The sequence below is a fragment of the Patella vulgata genome, chromosome 3, assembly GCF_932274485.2.
Source record: "Patella vulgata chromosome 3, xgPatVulg1.2, whole genome shotgun sequence".
In the NCBI taxonomy this organism is placed as follows: Eukaryota; Metazoa; Mollusca; class Gastropoda; family Patellidae; genus Patella; species Patella vulgata.
In genome coordinates this window covers 51302895-51329920 of record NC_065881.2, presented here as the reverse complement: position 1 = coordinate 51329920, position 27026 = coordinate 51302895, and the positions used below count along the sequence as shown (strand labels likewise).

General features: G+C 36.1%; 1 protein-coding gene across 1 annotated transcript; it reads left to right on the top strand.

Annotated features, from left to right (window-relative positions):
- The first annotated feature begins 1049 nt into the window (after window positions 1–1049).
- LOC126815613 (3-ketodihydrosphingosine reductase) lies at window positions 1050–14097 on the top strand. Its single transcript, XM_050541342.2, has 9 exons — window positions 1050–1241; window positions 3349–3438; window positions 4323–4382; window positions 4563–4628; window positions 6474–6761; window positions 7472–7555; window positions 9058–9141; window positions 9271–9372; window positions 12961–14097. Exons 1-9 carry the CDS (start codon window positions 1128–1130, stop codon window positions 13078–13080), a joined length of 1008 nt encoding a protein of 335 aa, XP_050397299.1. The 5' UTR covers window positions 1050–1127; the 3' UTR covers window positions 13081–14097.
- Window positions 14098–27026: the final 12929 nt, after the last annotated feature.

The window sequence follows — 27026 nt, the reverse complement described above, 5'->3', positions numbered from 1 at the left end:
CACACTCAAAAATGTTTCACACCGGAAATAATAACACAATTACCTCCCTTGTTTTTCTATATCCTACCATGGAATCTATCTTCAAACGTTTGAATTTGAAGTTGAAAATGATATTTTTGCCAATTTCTCAACTAGCAATAAGGATTACTCTTTAACAAGGTAGTACTGTTTATACATAGCATCGATTCTAAGGCTTTATTTTAATACATTTTAAAAACATAACTTAAAAATATGAAATTGTAGCTTTAAGCTATTACACAGAAACAGAACGGATCCCAGAACGACTTGAACTGGGATAGTTCGCCTCTTTATAAATACCCGGTAGTGTAAAAGAGTTTTCCCAGTCCATTAAAACTTACCTGTATGTTATAATGCATTATAAAACTTCATAGTTTTATACAGTTTTGTTCCGTTTGTTTGAAGAGAGAGAGAGAGAGAGAGAGAGAGAGAGAGACGAATATAGCACAACTATTTTTTAGCTAGTTGATACTTATCCTCTGAAGAAGCTCGATCTACTTTATTAAACGGCTTGTGCAAGTTGTGGTCGGCCAATGGATCACTGCATGGTGGCAGAGAAATTACCGGGGTGTGGGTCCTGAGCAACAATTGCAGCAGAATTCCCCACTTATACCAAACCGCTACATCATTTCGTGGCCAAAAACAGAAAAGAAACGTGCCACACAACTTGTAACCAAGTGTAAATTTACTGTAAAATATGATGAAGGCAGAAAAAATTTGTTTTAGTTTTCCCACCATCATGGTAGACCTAACAAAAAAACACATACTTATGGAAAACAGCTACTAGTGTATTTAAGGCGACGTTTCGTAGAGTATTCTCTCACATGGTAGACCTGGTTTTTCTCAGTTTTTGAACGGAAACTAGGATTTAGGTAGACACATTATTATCTTTAAAATAACATTATATATTTCGCAATCAATTATTCTAATTAAAATGTTCTATTTATGTTTAGTAACAATAGGACTTTAATAAAGTTCATTTTGTGTTATCTATGGTGTAAGGGAGATAACTCCCATTTTTACACCCTGTTACGGTCGGAAGCTCAGGTTGTGTACAGTACTCATGCAGTAGGCATAAAAACAAGAGACGTGGAACTCAATCAAGAAACATGATTTCTTGGTGGATAATTTTGGCAATATTTATGATATTTTTGATCATACTATATTTTGCTTCTCCTTTAATTACACCAAAAGCGTTGAAATTGCAAGGTTCACATGTCTTGGTAAGTAGGCCTAGTACTACACTACTTAGTACTTAGTAGTGTCATTGAAAATAATATAACGGTGACTAGGATCAGAACTCAGCAGCAGCACTCAGCAGGATCAGCAATAGGCTAATAATGAAGTAGGCATATGGTAACCATGACAACAACAATTACAACTCGCTAAATTAAAATAAAATGTTTCGCATTCATTGCAACAAAACGTCCAATCAGGGCAACATATTTTGTGGTACAACAATTAAATACTTCAATACATGATAAATACCTACCACAGTACATGTTGTATTGTACTAGACTATTGAGTTTTGTTTATAACATAAGGTCTGCTTCCAACAAAGGTATCACAGACAAGTAGAAGTACATACATCTTATTTTTTAATTTTTATTATCTTAGTGCATGTGCATGGGTCTTTCCTGTGGAAGGAAACCAGAGTACCCGAAGTAAACCCACAAGGTTGAGCACCCTACATTCACATACATTCACACCAGGGATCAAAACCACAACCGCAAGCCAGAGGTGACTGGCCAGCTAGAGGTTGAAGAGCGACACTCTAGACTACAAGTCCATCCCAACCCCCCACTTACTACATGTATTTACACGTATATTATATAAACCACAGGTTCGAATTGCAATGAATGTTCAAGCTCTGAGTGGCATTTAATAATTGAACAGTAGGCATGGTAGCTTACACACTAAAAACTGTAGGCCTATATGAAATAACAATTACTGGTTTATTAACATGCAACATTTTGGTGGTGATAATGTTGTCTTTATCAAGCAAATGATAATATACGATACCGTATTGATAAAACCCTCTTTAATTAAGTAGGATTTGTACAGTAAAAAAAGTTAAAAGTTCATTGGGATTTTGAGCCATGCAGGATGTCCCTTGCAAGTAGTGCAGGACTGAGGACTGGCAAGGAACAGAGTCTAGGTACATGACTGGGACAAAAACTAAAGTCTCATTTACAAGTTTGTGGGTATGTACGTAAAAGAATTGGAATTAAATAAAGAGAATGGGAAATAGATCTGGGGAAAATTTCCCTCACATGGTGTATCCCCATCTTCATTACATGTAGGTGCAGAGAAGTAGTAGGCCTATATCAAGCCCCATTTAGTTAAACATTGTACTGTAATTGTTAAGTGGATATTGTTTACTTATGAACAAATAATAAAAATGTATATTAACAGATCTAAATCGGCATTTTAAATAATTTGTACTACTCATACTAGTCAGTTAAAATTGTGGGCAGTAGTCATTAAATTTATATGTGTTAAGACATTGATTATTGAATGATATGAGTTGGGTTGTGTATTAGAACTAGCCACACGGTTACATCAGAAGTTGAATCATTTACGGTTAGTTACACATCTGCTAATTAATTCTAACCATCTATACATAGTTAACATTAATTTAGAGCATGATAACCTGTATTATATACTGTATTGTATAAGTTAATGGCAAACATTTTCATTATTGATCATATCAGTTTAACAATGCAAGATTGAAGACAAAATAAACAAGTTGAATTTTTTTTTTTGGGGGGGGGGGGGTATTCTGAAATAGCTGAATATAATTACATATAGCACATAAAATGACCTGGTTTCTGCTTATGTGATTTGGAAGTTAAACTGATCAATATAGTTAAGGGGTTTTGGCTATCACGATGGCAATGCAAAAAAAAATATTTAATTATGGTGACCATTATCTATAATAGGGTTTTATTGTTGTTAATGAGAGCATAAAATAAGCATTAATAAGTAAATCGAATATCTAGAAAACTGACTTCTTATTAACTTCCTGTATTTTTCTGCCACTTATCTACAAATTTATGCAGAGCTATTAACAGGATATAATTAATTACCATTACAATAGCATAGGCCGCACAACCAATCAATTAGTGGTCCAAACATCCTAATTAAATGTCACTAGAAATTTCTTCCCTGGCCCTATATTTCATCGAGAGATCAGTAGGCCTACCAGTAATATAGTAATAGATTAGGTATGTTCAGCTCTCTCATCTCCACCATTTTTTTATACATTTTGAGTCGTTTAATGTGCTATAACAAGCAGATTGTATATCAACTTTGTATATGATTTTTCAGGTAACTGGTGGGTCTAGTGGTATTGGTAAAGCTTTAGCTATAAATGTAGCTAAAAGAGGAGCAAATATAACCCTTCTTGCAAGAAATAAAGTAGGTATATTTATTTATTTTATTACATTTTCAATATTTGCTGTCCATAATACTGTTCAGGGTTATTAGTTGATCCCATAATAGAGGGGTTGGGTGGCCAAATGGTTAACATTTGCACGTTGGATCAGAAGATCTGTCATTGGGTCAAGTGGCATTGTTTCAATTCTCTGCTTGTACATGACTTTGACAAGTACTAGGGTCGCCTATCCAACCTTGTGGGTTTTCTCTGGGTCCTCCGGTTTCCTCCCACTGCTAAAGACACATGCAAGCGAATTATTGAAATAAAATTGAATCGTATGTTAGTCCTAAAATGACCTAGTTTGTGTCAAGTGGACGTTAAACCCGATTCCTCTCTCTAATCATAGTATGATACATCACTTGTCATTACACTGTGCAATGATATGAATGCTCATATATTTGCCAAAATATATATATATATACACAGTATATATGATTAGCCGGTACATTAAAGATACATTATGGGAGATTAGATAAAGAGCTGGCAGTTGTCACTATAATAGTGAAAAACTAGATAATGTAAAGGGAATTTGCTGAAAATTTCAAATTGATCCACTTTGAACCATGAATTTAGCGATTGAATTTTGGGCCTAGCATCGATCATCATTACTAAAGTTAGTACGATAAAAAACAGTCTCGATTATCAATTTTTTGATTTAATTATCAATGAGCGTTGAGCAGCAGATAGTATTCCAATCCAGTAAATATAACAGGCTAGCGATGAAATCGAGAGTTGATTATGGTCTGGATAAGTTAATTAATGTCTAATTAATAATTTAGATAACATTTCAGGCCTAAAGAAAGACCTGCAATTGACAGATTTACCTCTAGCATAATGTATGTTTAATTAATGGATGTTATTGCAGAGTAAATTACAAGAAGCCAAGGTAGAAGTTGAGAAACATTTTTTAAATAAGGATTCTCAGGTTTGACTTTAGTTTTCTTACATATAAATAAGAATAAAACTGTTTGAAACATATATAATCCCACAATGTACTTTCCAATAAATACCAGCAACATGCATGTAAACAGGACTATTCACAGAGTTTAAAAAAAAATGACTTGACTGATTTACATGATGTATAAACAATTTATTTGATTTTCAGAGTGTCATATGTATATCTGTTGATATTTCTAAAGATTATGAAGCTGTTGAAAAAGCAGTCCAACAGGTAAAACTTATCCAGTAATTGCCAGAATCATTCAAAGTCAATTTCAGAGGACTTGCCATTCGATTAGAATGAATCATCCAGTGCATTTTTAAGCTGCTGCTTTATTCATATACTCTTCAAAAAAAGTAGGGGATATTCAGAAACAATACAAAACTGTGGAAATGCACTGCTGTTTTTATTAGAGGTAACCAGTGTATATTAATAACAGGCCAATTGCCTACACATGAACATAAACAGTTCATATGGGTGGCTTATCTGACACCCCCATTTCACTCGCAAAGAGATACACTGTCAAAAGTGAAAATGAACATTTTTGATTTTTGTCTTAATAATGAGTAATTGCTCCACCAATCCTCAGACATTCAGCAATTCGTCGTGGCATGCTCCTAATCAACCGTCCAATCAAGATTTGGGGCAAACTGACCCACTCCTCTTGCAGTGCCACGGCCAATTCTTGCAGTGTTGTCGGTTGTCCCAGACATGCTCTATAGGGGAAAGATCAGGACTCATGGCTGGCCAAGGCATATGGACAATATGGTGACGCTGGAGATAGTCATTCACGACATGAGCGCGGTGGGCACGGGAATTATCATCTTGAAAGAAAAAAAGTCGACCTGCATGTTGAGCAAAGGACAGAACTGTCGGTGCCAGGATGTGGTCACGGTAGTACACACCAGTGACCCTTCCTTGAACAATATGCAAGTCCGTTCTGCCAGTCATGGCGATTCCTCCCAACACCATAACAACCCACACCCGAATCTGTCATGCTGTCTGACGTTAGCGTTAGCATGACACTCATTTACACGCCTCCAAACGCGAGCACGTCTGTCGGTGAAATCCAGAGTAAATCTGGACTCATCTGAGAACATAACACGCGCCCATCGACGATTACCCCAATTTCTATGTTGCCTACACCATTAAGGCCTGTTTGCCATGCGCTGGCAAGTTAATGGAGGCACAACATGCGGTCGTCGCGCATGCAAATGGGCTGCATGTAGCCGATTTCTAATCGTTTGTGGTGTAGCTCGATTTCGCAGGACCTGTGTACGAATGTATCGATCCTGGGCTTGTGTAGTGGCTCTAGGATGACCTGAACGAGGTCTATCATCAACATTATGTGTTTGTCCTTACCGGTTCCACAGTCTGCTGATCACAGACTGTGAGACATTTGAAGCATGCCAATAGCACATAGACATTCATCATGTTGAAGACGTCTCATTGCAAATTAAACGTAAACACACTAAAGCAAAGATACGCTAAACAGTAAATCTGATGCAAGAACCGATAGGAAAGCAAACATGGATAGGATAAAACAGCACACAGCAGTTTTCATCAACCCTTCCTTGAGGTGTCAAATTTGACAATGAACCCTTCTGTTGGGGCGATAAGTTCTACATCTGTGAACATACTCTCAAAGCATGTCAAGTTTCCATGACTATTTATCATATCACAACCTGCATAGGTATTTGCATTTCAATATCCCATACTTTTTTTGAAGAGTATATATCTCAAGATTATGATTTGAAAAATGCCATATAATCCTGGTAACCATGCATTGAGTTAAAAGGCATTACCACTTAAAGGAGCTAAATCGCTAATATTTGGGACCTAGAATTTAACATAAATGATAATGTAATATGATGTATTTTAAACTGATTTACATTCAATTTTTTCTGTTTTTACTGTAATTTTACCAATAGATATAGCATGAACATTCACTGAACACCTTGAAAACCAAATTAGGCTATATCTTGGCAATTAATTTAAAGATATGTTAGAAATTTTAAAATTAAAGAAATCTGCATTTTCATCATCTGAAGTAAAAGTTATAACATTTATTTGTAGGCTGAAGACAAATTTGGACCCGTAGCACTTTTAGTGAACTGTGCTGGTACGTCCATGACTGGTGTGTTTGAAGAAATTCCACCCAGTGAATTTAAAAGAATGCTAGATATAAATTATCTAGGCAGTGTATATGTGACACGGGCTGTGGTACCCAGTATGAAGAAACAACAACAGGGTCGTATAGTATTTGTTTCTTCACAGGCTGGACAATTAGGTCTGTTTGGTTATACAGCATATTCAGCATCAAAATTTGCATTAAGAGGTTTAGCAGAAGCACTACAGATGGAGGTAAAGTGTTTTAAACATCAATTCTTTTATAAATACCGTACATATATTTATAAGCTTATTAAATATAATAAATAAGTCATTATTTTTCAGGATATAAATTAGGGCTAGCATAAAGTAAACTTACATTGATGAACAATTATTAACGAATTATAATTAATATCCTGTTGCAGTTAGTTTTAACTATCATTAATAACAATTGTAATAATAATGTAATTTATTAAATGCAATCCTGGACAAAAGGCACCTGTTACAGACTTTGTCAAGTACAAGTTATCACCAAATTTTGTGTCTCACAAAGTCTGTGACAGGTGATCCGGATGTTTTATTATATTATTGCAAACCAATAAATTAATGGGTCACGAAATGAATGTGATATGGAGGAAGTTGACAGAAAGCTGAAATTCATGTAACCTTACATAACCTCTTTCCTAAAATAAAGACATGGTATAGTCTACTTTGAGTTGAGGAAATATATAATATTAATTTATTTATCAGATAATTACACCATGCTTTGTTTTCAATTATATTGATTAGCTTATCTATTTATTAATAATAGTTGATTAGTTTGTTGTTTTGATTTACTCATGGAACTAACTACCCATTCTTTATTTTGTTATGTTACAGAAAAGAAACAAATATTGAAATTAATGTGCATGTTGGTTTACTAGTTTTACTCTACATCTATAAAATGTGAATAATTGTTTTTACAGTTGAAACCATATCATATTCGTGTCACATTAGCTTTCCCACCAGATACTGATACACCAGGTTATGCTGAAGAACAAAAATCTAAAGTGAGTTGCAGACTAACTTTGCTATTATATATCATATGTATATATATACTCTTCAAAAAAAGTGGGGGATATTGAAATGCAAATACCTATGCAGGTTGTGATATGATAAATAGTCATGGACACTTGACATACTTTGAGAGTATGTTCACAGATGAAGAACTTATGCCCCAACAGAACCACTGAGCTGCATGTGCGAAACGCAATAGCGGGGTTCATTGTCAAATTTGACACTTCAAGGAAGGGTTGATGAAAACTGCCGCTTGCTGGTTTATCCTATCCATGTTTGCTTTCCTATCAGTTCTTGCATAAGATTTACTGTTTAGCGTATCTTTGCTTAAGTGTGTTACAATTAATTTGATCGGGAGACATTTTCGTCGACCGACAACACTGCAAGACTTGGCCGTGGCACTGCAAGAGGAGTGGAGTGGGTCAGATTGGCCCAAATCGTGATTGGAAGGTTGATTAGGAGCATGCCACGACGAATTGCTGAATGTCTGAGGATTGGTGGAGCAATTACTGATTATTAAGACAAAAATCAAAATCATCGTCCATTTTCAAGTGAAATGGGGCCGTCAGATAAGTCGCCCATATGAACTGTTTATGTTCATGTGTAGGCAATTGGCCTGTTATTATTATACACTCGTTACCTCTAATAAAAACAGCAGTGTATTTCCGCAGTTTTGTATTGTTTCTGAATATCCCCTACATTTTTTGAAGAGTATATGTAGTATACAAAAGTTGTATATCATGTTAAAATCAGATAGAGTAGAGTTTGTGATATTACCAAATTATAATGATGATAGAGTTCACACCAAAGTTCAATTTAGTGTACTGATAGTTGTGAATCTATATTATCTGGGACAAGTAAACAGTATACATTATATACTAATCAGATAACCCTGTCTATACTAGTACAATGTAATGCACTTTATTGCTTTTCTAAAAAAAATGAAGTACATATCATTATTGAAAAATGAAAGTTTTTGAAGGGATTAAATTCTGCACAGTCAGTGAAGAAGGCTTCTAAATAAGTTCTTTTAACCAAAGTATATCTGAAAATTGTAAAGTTTACAATGATTATATTTGTCTCCCAGCTTTTGGAGAAAAAGGGGGACTATTAAAATGTTTGCTGTCTGTCTGTCACAGTTTATGGAACACAAGAACTGTTTCTAATGTATGTAAAATATCTTGACTGGGTTGGATGATGAACTAGTTCCACTTAGGCTAAGCAGAAATAAGCTAATTGCTTTATGGATGCTTTGGTATATATCTTTGGTTCTAATTGAGTGAAAGTGATGAAACTTTGTGTTCTGTTTTATCACATCACTATGTTGATGAAGTGCAATAATGAGCATTTTCTAGTCATGTTAAGCAATTTGATTGCTCAATGCTTTATAAAAAGATAAAAGTACAAATAATTTATGAGAGTCATCTATCTATTTTGGGATTAAGGCAGAGGACAGCTGCCTTATGTTGAATTGTTTATTTTATATCCTCTTCAGCCAAAAGAAACACATCTAATATCAGAAGTAGCTGGGCTATTTTCCCCTCATGAAGTGGCTAAATCGATTATTGAAGATTCTACTGTAAGTCGCATTATTTTTAACCACTGTTTTTAAACACATCATATTATGATTTCTTACCTACATTATTCATTATAATTATGCATTGCATTTGTGTTCAGTATATAAATCAATTTGTTATTACTATTACAGCATGGTAAATTTTTTAGTTATATGGGATTAGATGGCTACATGTTATCATGTTTAACATGTGGTATGTCACCAGTTATATCAATGATGGATGCTACACAACAGGTAAACATTATTCTTTTATAACAAAACATACTTGCTTTATTACATTTAATTTCCGATCAATGGATTAAGTTCTGTCAATGTTTGGTTGGTACTTATAAGGGATAATTGTGAGTAGAAATGTGCTGTTATAAAACTCTGTTATGATTAATCGGATATGGTGATCAGAGAAATTATTTGTTTATTATATTTTCAATGTTTCAGGGATCAAGAGAATTGAATTTCAGGATTTTATTAATTTTGCTTCTCTTCTCTTGAAATGTATCTTTATAACTCTAAGATCTCAGTTCCTTTAGATATTGTTACGTAACTTCCTGGATTATGCACTCTGATTGTAAAAAATATTGCATTTTTAGCTTGTGGTCCCTCTAATTAAAAAAACATTTGAATATAGAGAATCTCCTACAAGTCTTTTTTGATATCAAAAAAGACGAGTAGGGGATTTTATTTATCACACAATCCCTTCTTACATGCACAAATAAATAAATATAATTCTTTGCTATAGATTTCACTTTTACTGAACCTGACTACATTACGGCGTAGTGATACATCATTTTTTGACAGTGTTTCCATCAAGGTCAATTAAATAAAAATAGTTCCTTTTTAATAAGAAACAAGATGACTAGTCATCAACTTCCTGCGCCCTTGCACTTGTTTGGAAGAAATAAGGAAAAATAACTTGTTTATGCTATTGGTAATCAATATAAAAATGTATCAGATTTCGCAAACAGTGTCACTGGTCCTAATATTGTGGCCCTGTTTAGTAGATATTGCTCTCTATTTCTGAAAACAAATGACTGATTGATATTTACTAGAAGATTTGAGATAATTTATGACATTAAGCTCTGGTTTTAAAAATTAGACTTGACTACATAGAAAATAGAGATATTTTGCAAGTGGAGGGAACTGGAGCTTTAGACAAATCTCATATTCGGACACATGGAATATCAATTCACAGAATTTCATACTCTGATCACAGTAGCTCGGCAAGGCAGGGTCGCTACTCCCTGTAAGGTTTGCACAACAACCTTTGCCTACCTCAATTATCTGCTGTATGTTAAACAATAAACTTATACATCAGAAAATAAAATACTATAATAGGTTAATGTTTGTACAAAGTTTCAAAAAGATTTCTTGAACAGATAATAAAATATGCTCCAGAAACAAAATCAGGATGGAAGGCTGGATTTCAGAAAATAAAATAATGGGTAAAATTATTTTAAAGGTATCTTGAACAGTCAAATGTGTTTCCATGGAAACACACAAAATATCAATCCCAGAAATTCCTAAATAGCAAAAGGCACAACTACTGTAATAGGTTGATGTGTGTGCAAAGTTTCAGAAAGATATCTTGAACGGTTTATGAGATATGCTCCGGAAACAAAATTGTACACCAAAAACTAAGTCAAATGTGTTTCCATGGAAACACAAAAAATATAAATCCCAGAAATTCCTAAATAGCAAAAGGCACAACTTCTGTAATAGGTTGATGTGTGTGCAAAGTTTCAGAAAGATATCTTGAATGGTTTATGAGATATGCTCCGGAAACCAAATTGTACACCAAAAACTACCGGTAAGTCATTTTTGTTTCCATGGAAACACACATTATATCAATCCCAGAAATTCCTAAATGGCAAAAGGCACAACTACTGTAATGTAATAGGTAGATGTGTGTGCAAAGTTTCAGAAAGATATCTTGAACGGTTTATGAGATATGCTCTGGAAACAAAATTATACACCAAAAACTAAGTCAAATTTGTTTCCATGGAAACACAAAAAATATAAATCTCAGAAATTCCTAAATAGCAAAAGGCACAACTACTGTAATAGATTGATGTGTGTGCAAAGTTTCAGAAAGATATCTTGAACGGTTTATGAGATATGCTCCGGAAACAAAATTACACACCAAAAACTAAGTCAAATTTGTTTCCATGGAAACACAAAAAATATAAATCTCAGAAATTCCTAAATAGCAAAAGGCACAACAACTGTAATAGGTTGATGTGTGTACAAAGTTTCAGAAAGATATCTTGAACGGTTTATGAGATATGCTCCGGAAACGAAATCGGACGGACGGACGGACGGACCCCATTTCAATATCCCTCCCTAACTTCGTTCGGCGCGGGATAATAAGTTACTTTTGATAAAAATTGAACTGTTCTTTGAAAATAAAAAAGTAGTTACTTTTTGATTGACCAATCAAATTCATGTAGATTATGAAATTTATCACACAAGCGATATCTACTGTAGAATGTATTATTGGGTGATAAATCACAGTTATACCACAATGACAGTTGAGTTTGAATTTTGTAAAAATTGGACAAAAACTGCCTGACAAATAAAAGTATGGTAAGTCAAGGTTGTGACTCATCTAGAGGTCAAAATTCTGATCTGATTTTGATGAAACTTTAAGGGGGGAGGCTATCCGAAAAATTTTATTCTGAAATGTTAAAGCTAATGAATTGAAAATAGTACAAGTAGTTAGGAAATTAAATAAACAAGGGAAAACTAGCATTAAATAAAAGTTGTTGCCAGGGTAAAACATTTTTTTGGTGAAAAATTATGAAAAACGTAGGTACACTATCTCTCTGTAACTTATTAAGATATCTTTGCCAAATTTGCAGGATATATAAACTAATATCTACCACAGAATCAGACAGAAAGCAATTTGAATTATCATCAATATTTCAAAAGTTATCAAAATATTTCTCCAAAGACAAAATATTGTGGTGAGGCAAATGTTTTAAACACCATTTACCAAGAAACTATAAAAATTATAGAGAAAAACTCTTTGTCTGGTTTTGGGGTTATCATTAAAGAATAAGCAGTCTGAAAATGAGACATTTATCTTTTTTAGTGCCAGAGATATGATGTACCTATGTTTCTCATACTTTTTCCAAAAAAATGTGTTACCCTGGCAACAACTTTTTTTTTCTTTATTTTTAATGTTAGTTTTCCCTTGTTTATTACATTTCCTAACTACTTGTGCCATCTTCAATTCACTAGTTTTAGAATTTCAGAAAGCATTTTTCTGGTAGCCTCACCCCTTAAACTTATGTTTATATCATGGAGATAATCACGCATATCGGAACGTAACTTCCTGGATTATGCCTCCTGATTGTTTTTAGCTTGTGGACCCGCTAGAAGTCATAATTTGTATTCAATTTTAAAAAACGTTTAAAGACATAACCGTTGCACCCTAATGATGGTTGAGTTTGAATTACGTGAAAATTGAACCGAAATTGCCCGACAAAATGCCCGCTCCTTGTATGCAAATAGTGTAAAAGTATGTAATACCAAGGTTGTGGAACCTCTAGAAGTTACAAATTTTTATCCGATTTTGATGAAAATTAAAATGTATGTTTTTATCCAAAAGATCTCGGCCCATTTCAATATTTGTGCATATCGGTCTGTCTGTAACTTCCTGGATTATGGCTCCTGATTGTACAAAAAATCACTTTCTTTCTGCTCGTTCTCTGTCCATCTCTTGCAAAATGTGGACATATCTTGCATGGCAATTGCTTGTTTTAATAACATGTTCCATTAATTTTTTACAATGTGTGACTTTATAGTAATTTGTATGTTTTTCAGGTTGTCACATCTGGCATATTTAGAGTTATTTCCCTTTTCTACCTGGATTACTTTGATAGAATTGTGCAAAAATGTAAACTAGAGAGAGAAAATATCAAAGAAGACAAGAAAACATCATGATTATATGAATGTGTGCTTTAATATTTATAAGACATTTGTATTTCATTGTGTTTCTTTGCCTTTCACCACTGTGTATTATTTAAGAACTAGTGGTAAATGATGACATTTCATATTTCAACATTGATTCTCATGTCACAGGTCCAATCTATCCATTGTCTACAAATGATAGTGATATTGCAGACATTTTTAGTGTGTTGCCTAAGAGACAGATTGCCAAATTTAAATGCACACACAGATCTGGCAGTGAACAAACTTACTCAAATCTAATATTTAATGTATAAATTATTTTTGCTCCTAAGGTCTTCATTTATTTTAAGTTCTGAATAAATAATTATGGAGATTGAGAAAGGTTAGAAATTTAGTATGGCTTAACACAGATGTCATGTAGGCCTGGGAGCACTTCAGATTTTAGAGTCTCTTAACATAAAAAAAAAATTACATGATAAATAAAATCAGTAAACTAAAATGAATGATAAACAGCATTTGTTTAAAAATAATATAAGGTACTGGGCCCTTATTCACGAAAACTTAAACTAAGTTACAACCAAAATTTTAAGAAATACTACAACTTCATTGGATATATGCAAATTGATTTTACTGGTCTGCTAATCGAATTGCAGTATTTCTTAAAATTTCGATTGTATCTTAGTTTAAGTTTTCGTGAATAAGGGCCCAGGTTATATAAGAATAACTTTGACCTTGTGTACATTACAAATCTTGTCAGATAAACCTCAGATGCAATTTTGGTGCACCCTGTCTTCCTATTAACTGGTACACCTGGTAAATATTTAAAAATATTGAAATTAATTTGATTAATTTATTACATTTTGTTATAGGTGTATTATTTATTGTATCTTCACTAATTCTACTTATTTAAGTAGAACCATTATTGGTATACTTATGTTTCTATGCAAGAACAATGTATTATGTAAAATATTATGCATAATTATAATGGAGAATAAACTAACACATGTATATTTATAATGGGACAATAAATCATTTTCTTATAAATTGTAATCAGTCCATTTGTAAATTTTCATTATTTCAATATTTTCAATAAATCAGCTGCCTTGTTCAATACACATTTTATAAACCAGAAGGCAAGTATTTCAATGTCGGCAATCACTGTTACCCTAAAGTTCTTGGTGTACAAGGGGTATAACCTGGGGGGTCCTGGCAAATCATTTGTTTGCTTTCAAGCTTTCACTGACTACCTTAATTTTCTTCTTTATTGGGAGATTACGGCAGCTAATGAATACATCATTGCATATTATGACTGTCATTTCATTTTATACCGGCATTTCAAAGAATGGATGAACGGAATCGTAAAGTGAGAAAGAAGAATATATAGTAGGCCCTCGAATGAAATCCCTTACACCAACGTTGGAGGCATTTGTGCAAAATGTGCTACGTGCTCTCAATAAGTCCTTCCTGAAACTACCCCACCATCACGCCACTGCGACGAAACCATGTAGTTTAAAAATAGGTTCAATTAAATTGGACTGCTTGCATACGTTTTCTGATATTTTTTTTATTCTCTTAGTAACTACTACCATTATATTAATCATTGTTTTTCTTTGACATTTATAGATTGAAGATAAGTGTGTTGTTGATTTTGAGTTATGTATTTGAGTTGCTGTTTTTTTTTTGTATTCCGATCTGAGAGAGATGGTTAGTGCTAAACAAATATTAATTCCATTAACGGTTGGGACATCTCCGGAAATCAATTTCACCCTTTCCTGTAAAATGGCCGATCGTGATATACCGGTATAATGGTAAATTCCATTTAAATTACCTGTTTGCGTTTATATATAGAGTATGTTTACTGGTTTTAGCCCTTATGGTGAATTCATAGGCGTTCGGACTCGATGAATGTTAGGGGTTGAGAGCAGAACCTGAAATGCCTAAAAAAAAAATTCGGGTTACCACGATGGCGTCGGTCGTCTGCGAGAGGCGAAGGGGGGTCCCCAAGAAAAATTTGGAAAATTAAACGGCCGCAAACGCGTTTTCCTGCTATTCCAGCCCGTGAATACAGCATACAGCAACTCCAAAATGGTCTAATACTAGCTTTGTTGGCTGCCTCGGATTCCAATCAACCAATCAATCCTTTACAGTCCACTGCCACAATCGCGTTATTCCAGCCCGTAAATACAGTCCATGGTCCAATATAGCCTACCTTAGATGGCTGACCTGAATCCCAAACAACAAATCAATCGTCGAGGGGTATGGAGGTCTCGCCCTCCCCGAGAAAATTTTGAAAATTTAACCGCCGGAAATGCGTTTTTCTGCTATTCTCGCCCGTGCGTTAAGCAATTTCTAAGTTTCAAATCCTTTTTCAACCGAAATCCCACTGAATCCAAACCATCCTAACGGACTGTTGCAGCTGAAAGTAATCAATGCTCGAAAAATGTCGCACACAGTAGAGTAGCTGCAGTTTTTAGCCGTGATAATTTTTATCTACGGCTGCAATTGATACACTATTCGAGGCTTTAAGCAAGTAAAATTAGGTTCAGTTGCAAAATTTTCAACACATATCATCACAGTTTGCATGGAAATAAGTAATTTTGTTACTAATAGTGAAGAGTGGAACACTGAAATCATAATCTTATCTTATCGAACAGTAAAGTTTTTCGAGTGACATGACACCCCGCGATTCTGGTTCGGCAGCCATTTTAAACTGAACAGAAATTTCGCATAGCAGTTGGGTTTAATCAAATCATATGATTATACGGTAGGGTTTCACCTTTATTTCAATGGGAATTGGTTTATTATATGTTAAAGGAGCTAAATCACTAATATTTGGGAACTACAAATTGACACAAATGGGTCGCAACCTATATAATAATATAATATGAATGTAAATAAACCGATTTACATTCAATCGTTTCCATTTTTACTCGAATTTCAAAGCAGTTATGTTCGGCGAAATACGCCAGAAGTCTCAATCCAATGGCAATCTCTAGCGTCTGGTTATTCCAGTCTACACCGATAGTATTTATTGCGCAGGCTCTCCAGATAAGAATATAGGGTCACCGTTTGACATGACTTGTGGAATATGTCTAACCTCGTTCTTCGAGTCGCTTGTTACAAATTGCGCTGTAACGCATTATGGTACACGATTCGTGTACCAATCGTAAAATGTTTATTTTGTCTTGAATATTGGATATCAGAAGCCCGTCTTTTCCCGGTAAAATCACAACACCAATGTTGATTAAAACTGACAAATAATTCGTGTTTTCATTGTCGAAGGTTTTGGATGATATTGAGTTAGAGACTTAGCTACTTTAAGCTATGTACAGTACAGTTTGGGGTCAGTGTTATTGGAAATTTAGGGAGTTATAGGCCAGTAACGTTTTTTAGTCAATTGACTACAAAACTTGCTCAAATGAAGACCTTAGGACAGTCCACTACTGTGGCTGGAGCAAGACGGAAGACATCAGTAGTGAAACCATTTCTAACAGTAGAATGGCTCCGGACAAAATGTTTTAATCCATAGTCAATATAGTACAAATTTGTGGTATTCAATTAAAAGAAAAGTAAAATCAGTGTTTCATTAGATTTCGGGCACTTTATTTTGCCAACTAGATGAAATAATAATTTTTGTTTTCACTTTACCCGTCTGCCCGAAAAGTCAGATTGCCCGAAAGTTCGGTCCTTTTGGAACTTAGCAATTCTAAGTATAGAGAGAATACTTAAAGGTATGAAAAATCGAACTTTCGGGATTAAATCATTTATTAAACATTTACAAGAAAATTGTTTTGCATAGTTTACATGCAAAATAATTGATTAGCGTATCTTTCACTTGGCTACACATAACATCAAATTCAGAATAAGAAAGGGGTCCTATGCCATTGACAAGCACTGCATATTACCTATATATTGGAATTTAATAACACATATTGGCGTGTTAGTTCCTATAGAGCTAAAGAAGACCAGTATGTTTAAAATGTCAACATTTTGTCAAAGACAATAATTTGCAAGACTCGAAACTGAAAATGTGAAGCTATTATATTTATTTCGAGTAATTATTTAAAAACAGGATGTATTTTTAAGTTATAAGCTTATGGTGCAGATAAGTCTCTTGGGCTAATGAAGACGGGCATACGCCATACAGTGTGCTATGAGGGAAATTTTGCCCGGACAGCGGCACTACGGCCTACTCTTATATCGAATTCCAACTTTCAAGGGATCTTTTACGTGCATGCCAATGTGTACACGGGACCTCGGTTTTTCGTCCCATCCGAACGACTGGACAGCTGTCGCCTATCAGGCCCTCCGCCCTGCATCACTGACAAGGGGGAACCACGCCGGAAAATCTGGATGAACTTTCTTAGCCAATGCAGGGATCGAACATAATATTTATGAAATTCTATGAGGAGTTATTTGACTGGAATTGCTGAAGTAATAGCTTTATTAAACACCACTAAGCATGCAGGTTCCTGCCCCACCCCCCAACTCATGTGGAGCCTATACAAGGGAGACCCAGGAGAGAGCCTAGGAGAGAGCCTATACATCTAAACAAAAGGCCTCAGATGCAAAGAAATAAAGAAATCGACTTCATACTTTCAAAATTTTCTTGGGGAGAACCCCATACCCGCGTCGAGGCTCCGTGGTCAGTCACGCCGGGACAGTCCTCCTCTCATTTTTCTGCACACGCCCCTGCTAAGCATTTCAAATCTCTCAACACTGACTCAAGGAGGTGAACAAACTTGACTTGACCCAATGCTACTATAGTAGAACTACCGGTCAGTTAGGTTATGGATTAAGCGTTCTTTAAATTTATTATTCTAACTTTATTGAATTTCGTGACGTAATTTGATTGTTTGATGTCAAGGAAACCAATGAAAAAAGAGAGGCACATTGGACGTAATGGTAAGTGGCAACTAGACTATTTTATTTCTTATAAGTTATACCTCTGTCATTTTCATAAATGTCACACAGACTATAAAATTAGAAGTTTTAATTTAACGATTATTATAGGCCTATTCGACTATGATGGTTCAAGTGTGATTCTGAACATTAATAACAAATTATCTTGGTTCTCCGACGGACTTGGCCCTGATCGGTTATAAAAGAGCTCTTAAAAAGAATTTAAATGTCGTTAAAATAAAGTTATTTGAAATTCAGATGACTCTTGCTTTCAACTTCCTTGTGTCCTATAGCATTTATTACTGTCTAATTTAGAAGAGAATTGGTCGAGGTCTCAACAAGTGGGCAACTATTATGTTGTTTGAATACGTTGAATTGAATTGTTCAGTTTGTGAAAGACTTGGTTACCACGAAGGGGATAGCAAGGAAAGTGTGCTAATAAGCGTGCACGTTAAAAAAACCCTTGACATTTGGAAACCGAAGAACAGTATGCGGAAACGCAAAATTCTATTATTTGGCACTGCAGAGGTACATGTAACTATAAATTATAAAAATTGTCGAAATGACCGAATTATTGTGTTGACGAGACATTAAACACCGTTCCATAAATATATCTGAGACTTTTCTTTAAGATTTTACTATTAAGTAGTTCTTTTCGGCTTTCTCTGTAAAATAGACATAGACTTCCCGATTACAAACTAAACTTCAAAAGCTTTTATCGTGGGATGAAAAACGGTTGGAATAAAATCCAAACCCAATGCAAAGCCAAAAGTGAGTTTCAAATTAATGTGCAATTTATTTTTCATTTTTCAGACCGAGTCCGTCTCTGGCATAGGCCTACTTTAAATTATATATGTTCCAAAGTTGTATTATTTGCCTTTCTAAAGTCATGCATATTTATATATTCAACCTTTCTACTCAACAAAAACCTCCGACACATCGAAAGTTCTGAAACTGACAAACAAGTGGGCTTTGTCGGTTTGACTCGTTAGAGACCTCAAGCAAGGCATAAAAAAGTGCCAATGAATTCCTAGCTGGACTAAAACAAACCATTTATCCAAAACATTTGTATTATGATATCTAGATTTGTTGGGCGAACATTCTATGACATTTTTATGATGAAGAGAGCACCATGCTGGGGGTGACAGACCTTGGGTCAGGGATTTGAATCAAATTTTTTCTGTGAGATGGGTTAGTACCCAGATGCATCCTCACAAAATATTAGATTGATTCAGTTGATGACCTCGAAAATTGGAAAAAGTAAGCAAAAGATTGGGCAATAATTATTCGGACAGTAATTGATTTGTACAGACAATTTGTTTTACATCAGTCGGACCACTCAGAGTTTGAAGTTTCTACTGCTAATGATACCTTGGTACGGGCCGGATACCCAACAGTCTCTGAAAATTGAATTTAATGAAAATCAAAATTTGAGATGCTATAGTTCGTACATTGCAGGGACTAGGACCAAATTTGAATGCTACCCACAACTAGCCAAATAAGAAATAAAATGATCGCAACAGGCATAATAAAAACAGGAGAAATAAATTAAAAACACCAAAAACACACGCCACTTAACTCAATGACAGACCTTATGATCTAAAGCCCATGTGTTAGACCAGGGACAAGTTTCATGCAATTTACACAGAATAAATCATCTTATATGAATATGATATGGTAATGAAATATGAAATATGATACATGTTTCAGTCAATAACTGCGGAAGGTTCCCCAGCAGCGTCTTCAGTACGTTCTCGTGGCTGGAAATATTCCGTGGACAATCGAACCGCGTTAGTTCTTGAGTGGTAGAGAACCATGTCCGCGATCACAGTCGCCCGTGGCTTGAAGATTTGAAGTGTTTCTGAAGAATGTACGTGTTCGCGCTTGTAACAGATTTTATAAAAGGACGAGGGGATTGTAGATGATCCGGTGACATTAAGTTGCAGTCACTACACAACAAGCATAGGATTATTGGGTTCGCGTGTCTTTCTCCCAATGTTCCTTGTGCCAAATAGGTTATTTTGGTCGAAACTATTTTAGGAATCAGACCCGCTTATTCTCATCTGTATAAAACATTTGGAAGTTTTCATGGAAAAGGCATGGGCAATCGGGAGGATGCCATACATTCCATATTGAAATCCATGAAGGAGAAGAGGACGTAGGCCAAAACCAGTGCTACAAAACAAAATAGTACTTTGGGGTTGGATGGCCGAATGGTTAGCACGTGCGTGCTGTATCATAAGACATGTTATTGAGTCAACTGGCGTGGTTTCGAATCCCCGGTAGGGTCGCCTGTCCAGCCTCGTGGGTTTTCTCCGGGTCCTCCGGTTTCCTCCTACTGCTAAAGACCCCTACGCGCAAGCGAATTATTGAAATAAAATTAAACCATATGTTAGTCCCGAAATGACCTAGTTTGTGTCGAGTGGATGTTAAACCCCATTTCTCTCTCTCTCTCTCTCTCTTTGGTTAAATTGTACAAATATAAACGCATGCCATGCCAGCTAATAAATTTATGCACTTCCGTGCTACTAACTAATGAATACAGATGAGAATAATCGTTGCCTGATCCTGCAAAATTATACAGCAGTTACGCCCCTTTCTACGATGACCGCAAACTTCATGATTTTAACCAAGATAGTATATTTGGCACGAGGAACGTTCAAGTAACAAAATATAGTACTAATATTGATTATCAATGGTCATTTAACTCTTAAAGACGGTAGTCCGTCATCAGTTAGAAGACGAATTGCGTGGAAAATACCGTTTTTACACATTTTCGGTATATTGCGGCACTCTAGTGGGTTACGTTGCAGCCAGTGTTTTTCTTCTGACATTTACTTTAGGGATTCTCTCCACAACCACACCAAGCAATTCTATGCTAGACCTGCAAAGAAGCACTTACACAAGTTTTAAAACGGCGTAGTTTTAAACATATTATGTAAAATGACCACTTTAAGATCACTCACAGAAAATTCCACACGATTCATTCATTCTCAACAATTGCCGGATTTTACATGGACTACTAAGCCCATCCTACCTGACCAATATCAAAAATTTAGAGACACAACATTTTGGGTAGGAGAGTATTGAAATTAGGGTAAACAATTGGTCGAAATAGGTCAAATTTTGCTCGAAGACAACAATTTCCAGATATAGCGGAAGTTGGCCGTTCAAATTTTGTTCATTTTCACGCCAATGTGTACACAGGGCCTCGGTTTTTCGTCCAATGCGAACAAGACAGCCGCCCTTGTCATGCCCTCCGTCCTGCAAAATGGCTATTACTTGTACGCAAATAATGTAAATGTATATAATACGGTCCAAGGTAATACCAAGGTTGTGGACCCACTAGAAATCACAATTTTTATCCGATCTTCATGAAAATTAAAATATATGTTTATATCCAAAAGCACTCGGTTTGTGCATATCGGGCCGTAACTTCCTGATTATACAAAATATTGCCTTTTTCCAGTTTGTTCTTTGTCTATCTTTTGCAAAATGTGGGTATATCTTGCATGGCACCGCTGGTTTAATAAATAGTGCAATTACTTTAGTTACAGAAAAGTAAAGTACGTACTAATTAAAATACGAGATGGATATACAAATGCAGCAAGATTCATCTGAATCGGAAGGCAGAGATATTCGTGAATGTTTAAGGGATCTAGAAAAAGAAGTACAGGGGTTGCGGTATCTCGCGCAACAGCGTGGCACAGCTGTTGATAATGTTGAAGGAACCATGACCGCTACAGAAAGGGCATTGTCTGATATGGTGGGTTTAATCGGACAAATGGAATACGAACTCAATCTGAGTGCCGATAAACTTCTGGAGCTTGAAACACTGCAGGAAGATTTACTCACAGAGCGAGGTATATGTATATCTGAAAAGAAAAACCAAAACATAATTTAACGTTTATCAAATATATGGTTGTATCAATTGGGTACCAGCAGTGGTTTAACAGGGTGGGGCAGGTGTGAACAAAAATCACATTTCAGCTGCGTTGTGTGACGACGGCACTTCAGACGTGCGTTTTCATTGAATCCCAATTATGAGAGAGAGAGAGAGAGAAATAGGGTTTAACGTCCACTCGACACAAACCAAGTCTTTTCGGGACTAACATATGGTTTAATTTTATTTCAATAATTCGCTTGCGCGTAGTCTCTTTAGCAGTGGGAGTAAACCGGAGGACCCGGAGAAAACCCACGAGGTTGGACAGACGACCCTACTTCTTGTCACGTACAACCGGGGATTCGAAACCGCGCCAGTTGACTCAATGACAGGCCTTATGATACAGTGCGCACATGCTAACCCTTTGACCACCCCACCCCCCCACCAATAATGACACAGACATGTGAAATTTAGTAGACCTACCGACAAGGACCATGCTTAATGCTGTCATTACTAATTCAGTTGAGCATTTAGGAGTAGGCTTGGGAGATTGAAGTTGGTTTTTGAAACACATTACAAGTCACCCTTATACACAAAATAGATGTTTTCCATTGAACAAGGTAGGCCTATTGAAATCACGACTACAGAGACACACTGGCAATTTTCCTAATTTCGGTTACCATTTACAACGAAAAAGGTTCCAAATTACCACCATTTCCAGATTACGAGTGACAAAAAAAAAATGGTTATTACTTAAAGAATGTTAAGTTCCATTTTTAGTCCAGAGGCGGATTGGCCATGCGGACAAATGCCCAATGTCCGGTAAACTGGGACCGTTTGATTAAATTTAAAAAAGAGGCGAAAACAAATATTTTGTACATTTTCTAGGATATTCATCACGGGGGAAGTTTTAAGGCTCAATCCATTACTGATTTAATTTGTCTTGTGGATTTTTACTGGAAATCGTTCACAAATTTAATATAATGACAGGATGCTTTCACTCCAAATGCTGGTGCTATCAGTGATAAACCTGCATTTAGCAACTGGTGATATCATTTTAATCATGTCGGGTGAGTTTGTTAAGACCATAGACTGTCTATATACGGTCCATGTTAAGACGAAGACAACCATCCTTTCACACTAATTGTAATATTATTCCGGCAGCAAGTCGACAAACCTGGAAATATAATCCACCAACTGTTTTTTAACGGGTTATATGTCTTCAGTATTTGTAAATTCAAAATCCAGATGACGCCACCCTGGCACCCTTGAGGAAATTTAAATATTCAAGATGGGCGCCATGAGGCATTTTCTGTTTTTTTTTATTGGGGTAAAATATGTGACTCGGTTTGAAGATCGTTTTTATAAGAATTCGACCCGCTGAATCCAATGAGCTTCGGTATTCCTCCTAAAAGTGACGGCTAATTTCGCTAGGGGGCAAAATTCAAAATGATGTCTTAATTTGGCAGGAAAATAAAGTTCCCTAAAAGGTTTGTAATATACTATTCAAAAAAAGTAGGGGATATTTGATTTTTAAGTGTTATTAAAGTCACCTAATGAAACTGACGAAGAAACAAATGACAAAATGAAATGAAGTTCACATTCATCGATTTATTCCAAATGATCGTTAGACTAAGTAAGGCACAGACTGACCATTATAAGGGTAAAATGATACCCGGGGTCAAACAGCAAAGTTACCACAGCATCACAACCAAGTCAGTAACGGGTAAATCCTCCTCTGTTTGCCAAACAAGCATTGATCCGACGTGGCATACTCCTAATGAGACGTCTAAGGTCATTTTGGTCCAGATTGTCCCATTCCTGTTGCAACGCAGCAGCAAGTTCTTGGACATTGGCAGGACGTTGTTGACGTTGACGTAACCTCTGTCCAAGCATGTCCCAGACATGCTCGATGGGGGAGAGGTCGGGACTCAGTGCTGGCCAAGGTAATGTGGTGATGTTCTGTTGTTGGAGGTAACCTGTAACGATCCTGGCCCTGTGACATCTTGCGTTGTCATCCTGAAAGATGAAACGGCGGCCATGACGTCGTGCGAACGGCACAACATGGACTGCCAAGATGTTGTCCCGGTAGTACTGGCCTGTAACACGCCCTGCAACAACATGTAAAGCCGTTCTTCCAGCAACAGTGATGCCTCCCCACACCATAACAGAACCACCCCCAAATCGATCATGTCTGATGACGTTAACGTCTTGGAAGCGCTCGTTTCGACGACGCCACACCCTCCTACGTCTGTCCAAAAAATCAACAGTGAACCTTGACTCATCTGAAAACATCACATTGCTCAGCGTCGATTATCCCAGTGTTGACGATCCCTACACCAACGACGTCTTGCCTGAATGTGATGATCTCTCAAACAAGGGATCACGCGAGGACGTCGGGCGCGAAGGTGACCCCTATGCAGTCGATTCCGAATCGTCTGGCCACTCACTCTCACACCAGTGTCTGTTTGAAGACGAGCGCTGTTCTGATTTGCTGTGATGACACGATTTCTCAAGGCCAAGGTACGGATAAATCGATCCTGGGCTTGAGTTGTCGCCCTTGGTCGACCTGAGCGTGGTCTGTCCTGTACAGATTGTGTATCACGGTATCTGGACCATAGCCTGCTTATGACAGACTGAGAAACATTCATCGTCCGCGCCACAACCGCCTGTGTTGTGCCGATCTGTAGCATGCCAAGGGCACGTAACCTTTCATTTTGGGTAAGCCGACGCATATCAAAATTTGTTTTCTGGTCACTAAAACAATTAAACTGATGTTTCCACCCTGGAATTCAATGCCACAATGACTGTAACATTCAAAGTCAGAGTCGTGCAAATCTTGGGTTGGACCCCCATGATGATCCCAAGCATCACCTGCATTCCATGCGGTAGCTATTGGTGCGTTTGGGCGTCACATGTAACTGGAAATGTTTCTTCTGTTAGGTTCTATAGTGACTTTTTTCGTAGTCATTTGCATATTTTAGTATTATGCCCCCAAAATCAAATATCCCCTACTTTTTTTGAATAGTATATATTGAAATATAAGTTTTCGATGTATTATATATCTTCAATATGTGTAGATTCAGAATCAGGATGATGCCAATCTGATATCCATGGGGATTTTAAGATATTCAAGATGGTCGTCATGAGGCATTTTCTGGTTATTTACTTTAATCTAAAGGGATAAAATTCGGGACAGATTCTCTCAGACCTCGGTATGAAGGTGGTTTCTGTAAGAATTTGACCCGCTGAATCTAATGAGCTTGTGTATTCCTCCTAAAAGTGACGGTTAATTCCGCTAGGGGGCCAAATTCACAATGGGGGCTCGTTTTTGAAGTAAACTCATAATGTTCCCTAATACCGTGTGTAATATATAGATAGAACTCAATGACCATTGAATACCGCTCGGGTTATTCAATGGTTCAAGAGAGTGTATCCTTGCGAAAGTATTCCACTACCATCTTGAGTTGAAAGCAAATATTTCTAATAGGTAACTGGGGCTTACATAGTTGTCTTGGGCAACCTCATGTATTTGTCTATCTCACTGGAATACTCGCAATCGGTAAAACAGTCCGATTCTTCAAATACCATCCGTGTCATGCAACGGTTATGACATTTGTCTTGTCAGTTATTTAGTCATTCATACGCGCCGGTAAATCTGGGGTTTTGTATCACGCTGACAAACATTTCCATCCCTTATTCCCCTGTGTTTTCTAGTAGAAAAGGCGACACATGGCCCTGTAATTTGTCTTCTTAGTCCTGTGATACATAAGCTTTTACATTACCGGTTCTATTTTCTTCCATGGTCTACTTAACATTTTGGCATTTTGTTGAATTTGGGAACCATATTGGCATTTCGCTCGGTCATAGCACATTTCGCCAATCAGATATGAATTCTGCGAACCCGAAAACCTATAGTTTAATAATACATTACTAATATCGTTATGTTTTGCCAAATATGGTCACCATTTTGAATATGAGCTCATTCTGGAATAATTTTTGTCGGAACATGTATTTATGTTTATAACTGAGTAACTGATACCGAAAACCTATAGTTTAATATATTGCACAGCTTTTTGGGGGACTTTATGAGCCCCCCCCCCTCCAATTGAGCCTCCATTTTGAATTGGGCCTCCTAGAGGAATTAGCCCTCTTTTTTTAGGAGGAATGCCCAAGTTCACTGGATTCAGCGGGTCAAATTCTTACAGAAAATCACCTTCATACCGAGGTCCGAGAGAATCTGTTCCTAATTTTATCCCACTAAATTAAAGTAAATAACCAGAAAATGCCTCATGACGCCCATCTTTTAATTTAATATTTTAATTTCCCCAAGCATTATCCGGATTCTGAAACTACAAATATTGAAGATATATATATAATACACCAAAAGCCTATATTTCAATATATTGCACACATTCTTAGGGAACTTTGTAAGTTTACTGCCAAAATAAGCCTCCATTATGAATTTGCCCCAGCTCACCCCACCCCCACCTCTAGTGGAATTAGTCATCACATATTTTACTCCACTAAATAACCAGGAAATGCCTCATGGCGGCCATATTGAATATTTTACTTTCCCCAAGGCAAGTTCCGGATTCTGAATCTACACATATTGAAGATATTAATCCACCAAAAACATTAGGTGGACTATATTTCCACGTCAAGGCATAAAATGGGGTTTGGCAACTGGACTATATGGATCCATATATACACGACAGAAATCTGCCTAGCCTAAACACCGTTAGTCTTAAAACTGGCATTGATAAAACTACAATAGTCAGAATACAGGAAGATTTGTAAATCATCCATATCAATAAAAACTTTAATGAGCACATAAAATGACCATGTCAAAGAAGTATACTTAAATTCAGTGTTTATTTACTTTTTCTCAGGGCGCCCCTTTATTCTAAATTTATGAAACATAATACAATAACATAATTTAAGTTTACTTTTAAAACCTAAAATATTTTTGTTTATTTGTAGATTCGTTACAACGAACGTTAGCCAATAAATGTAGTACTCGACCTGCCTGCTATGCAGTACATAATATTATTCTAGATAGTGATGATATAAACAGTGCTAGAAAGAGAAGAGGTAAATGTTTATTTTATCATTGAAATTAATTTGAAGTCAACCGATGTTTTGTCGGGAATCTGAACCAATCAATCTTATATAAATATGAACAAATTATTCA

Coding starts and splice junctions, on each gene's coding strand:
- LOC126815613 (XM_050541342.2), top strand. CDS start 1,128: ATGATTTCTTGGTGGATAATTTTGGCAATATTTATGATATTTTTGATC. Junction 3,439..4,322: donor CCCTTCTTGCAAGAAATAAA/GTAGGTATATTT, acceptor ATGTTATTGCAG/AGTAAATTACAAGAAGCCAA. Junction 6,762..7,471: donor CAGAAGCACTACAGATGGAG/GTAAAGTGTTTT, acceptor TTGTTTTTACAG/TTGAAACCATATCATATTCG.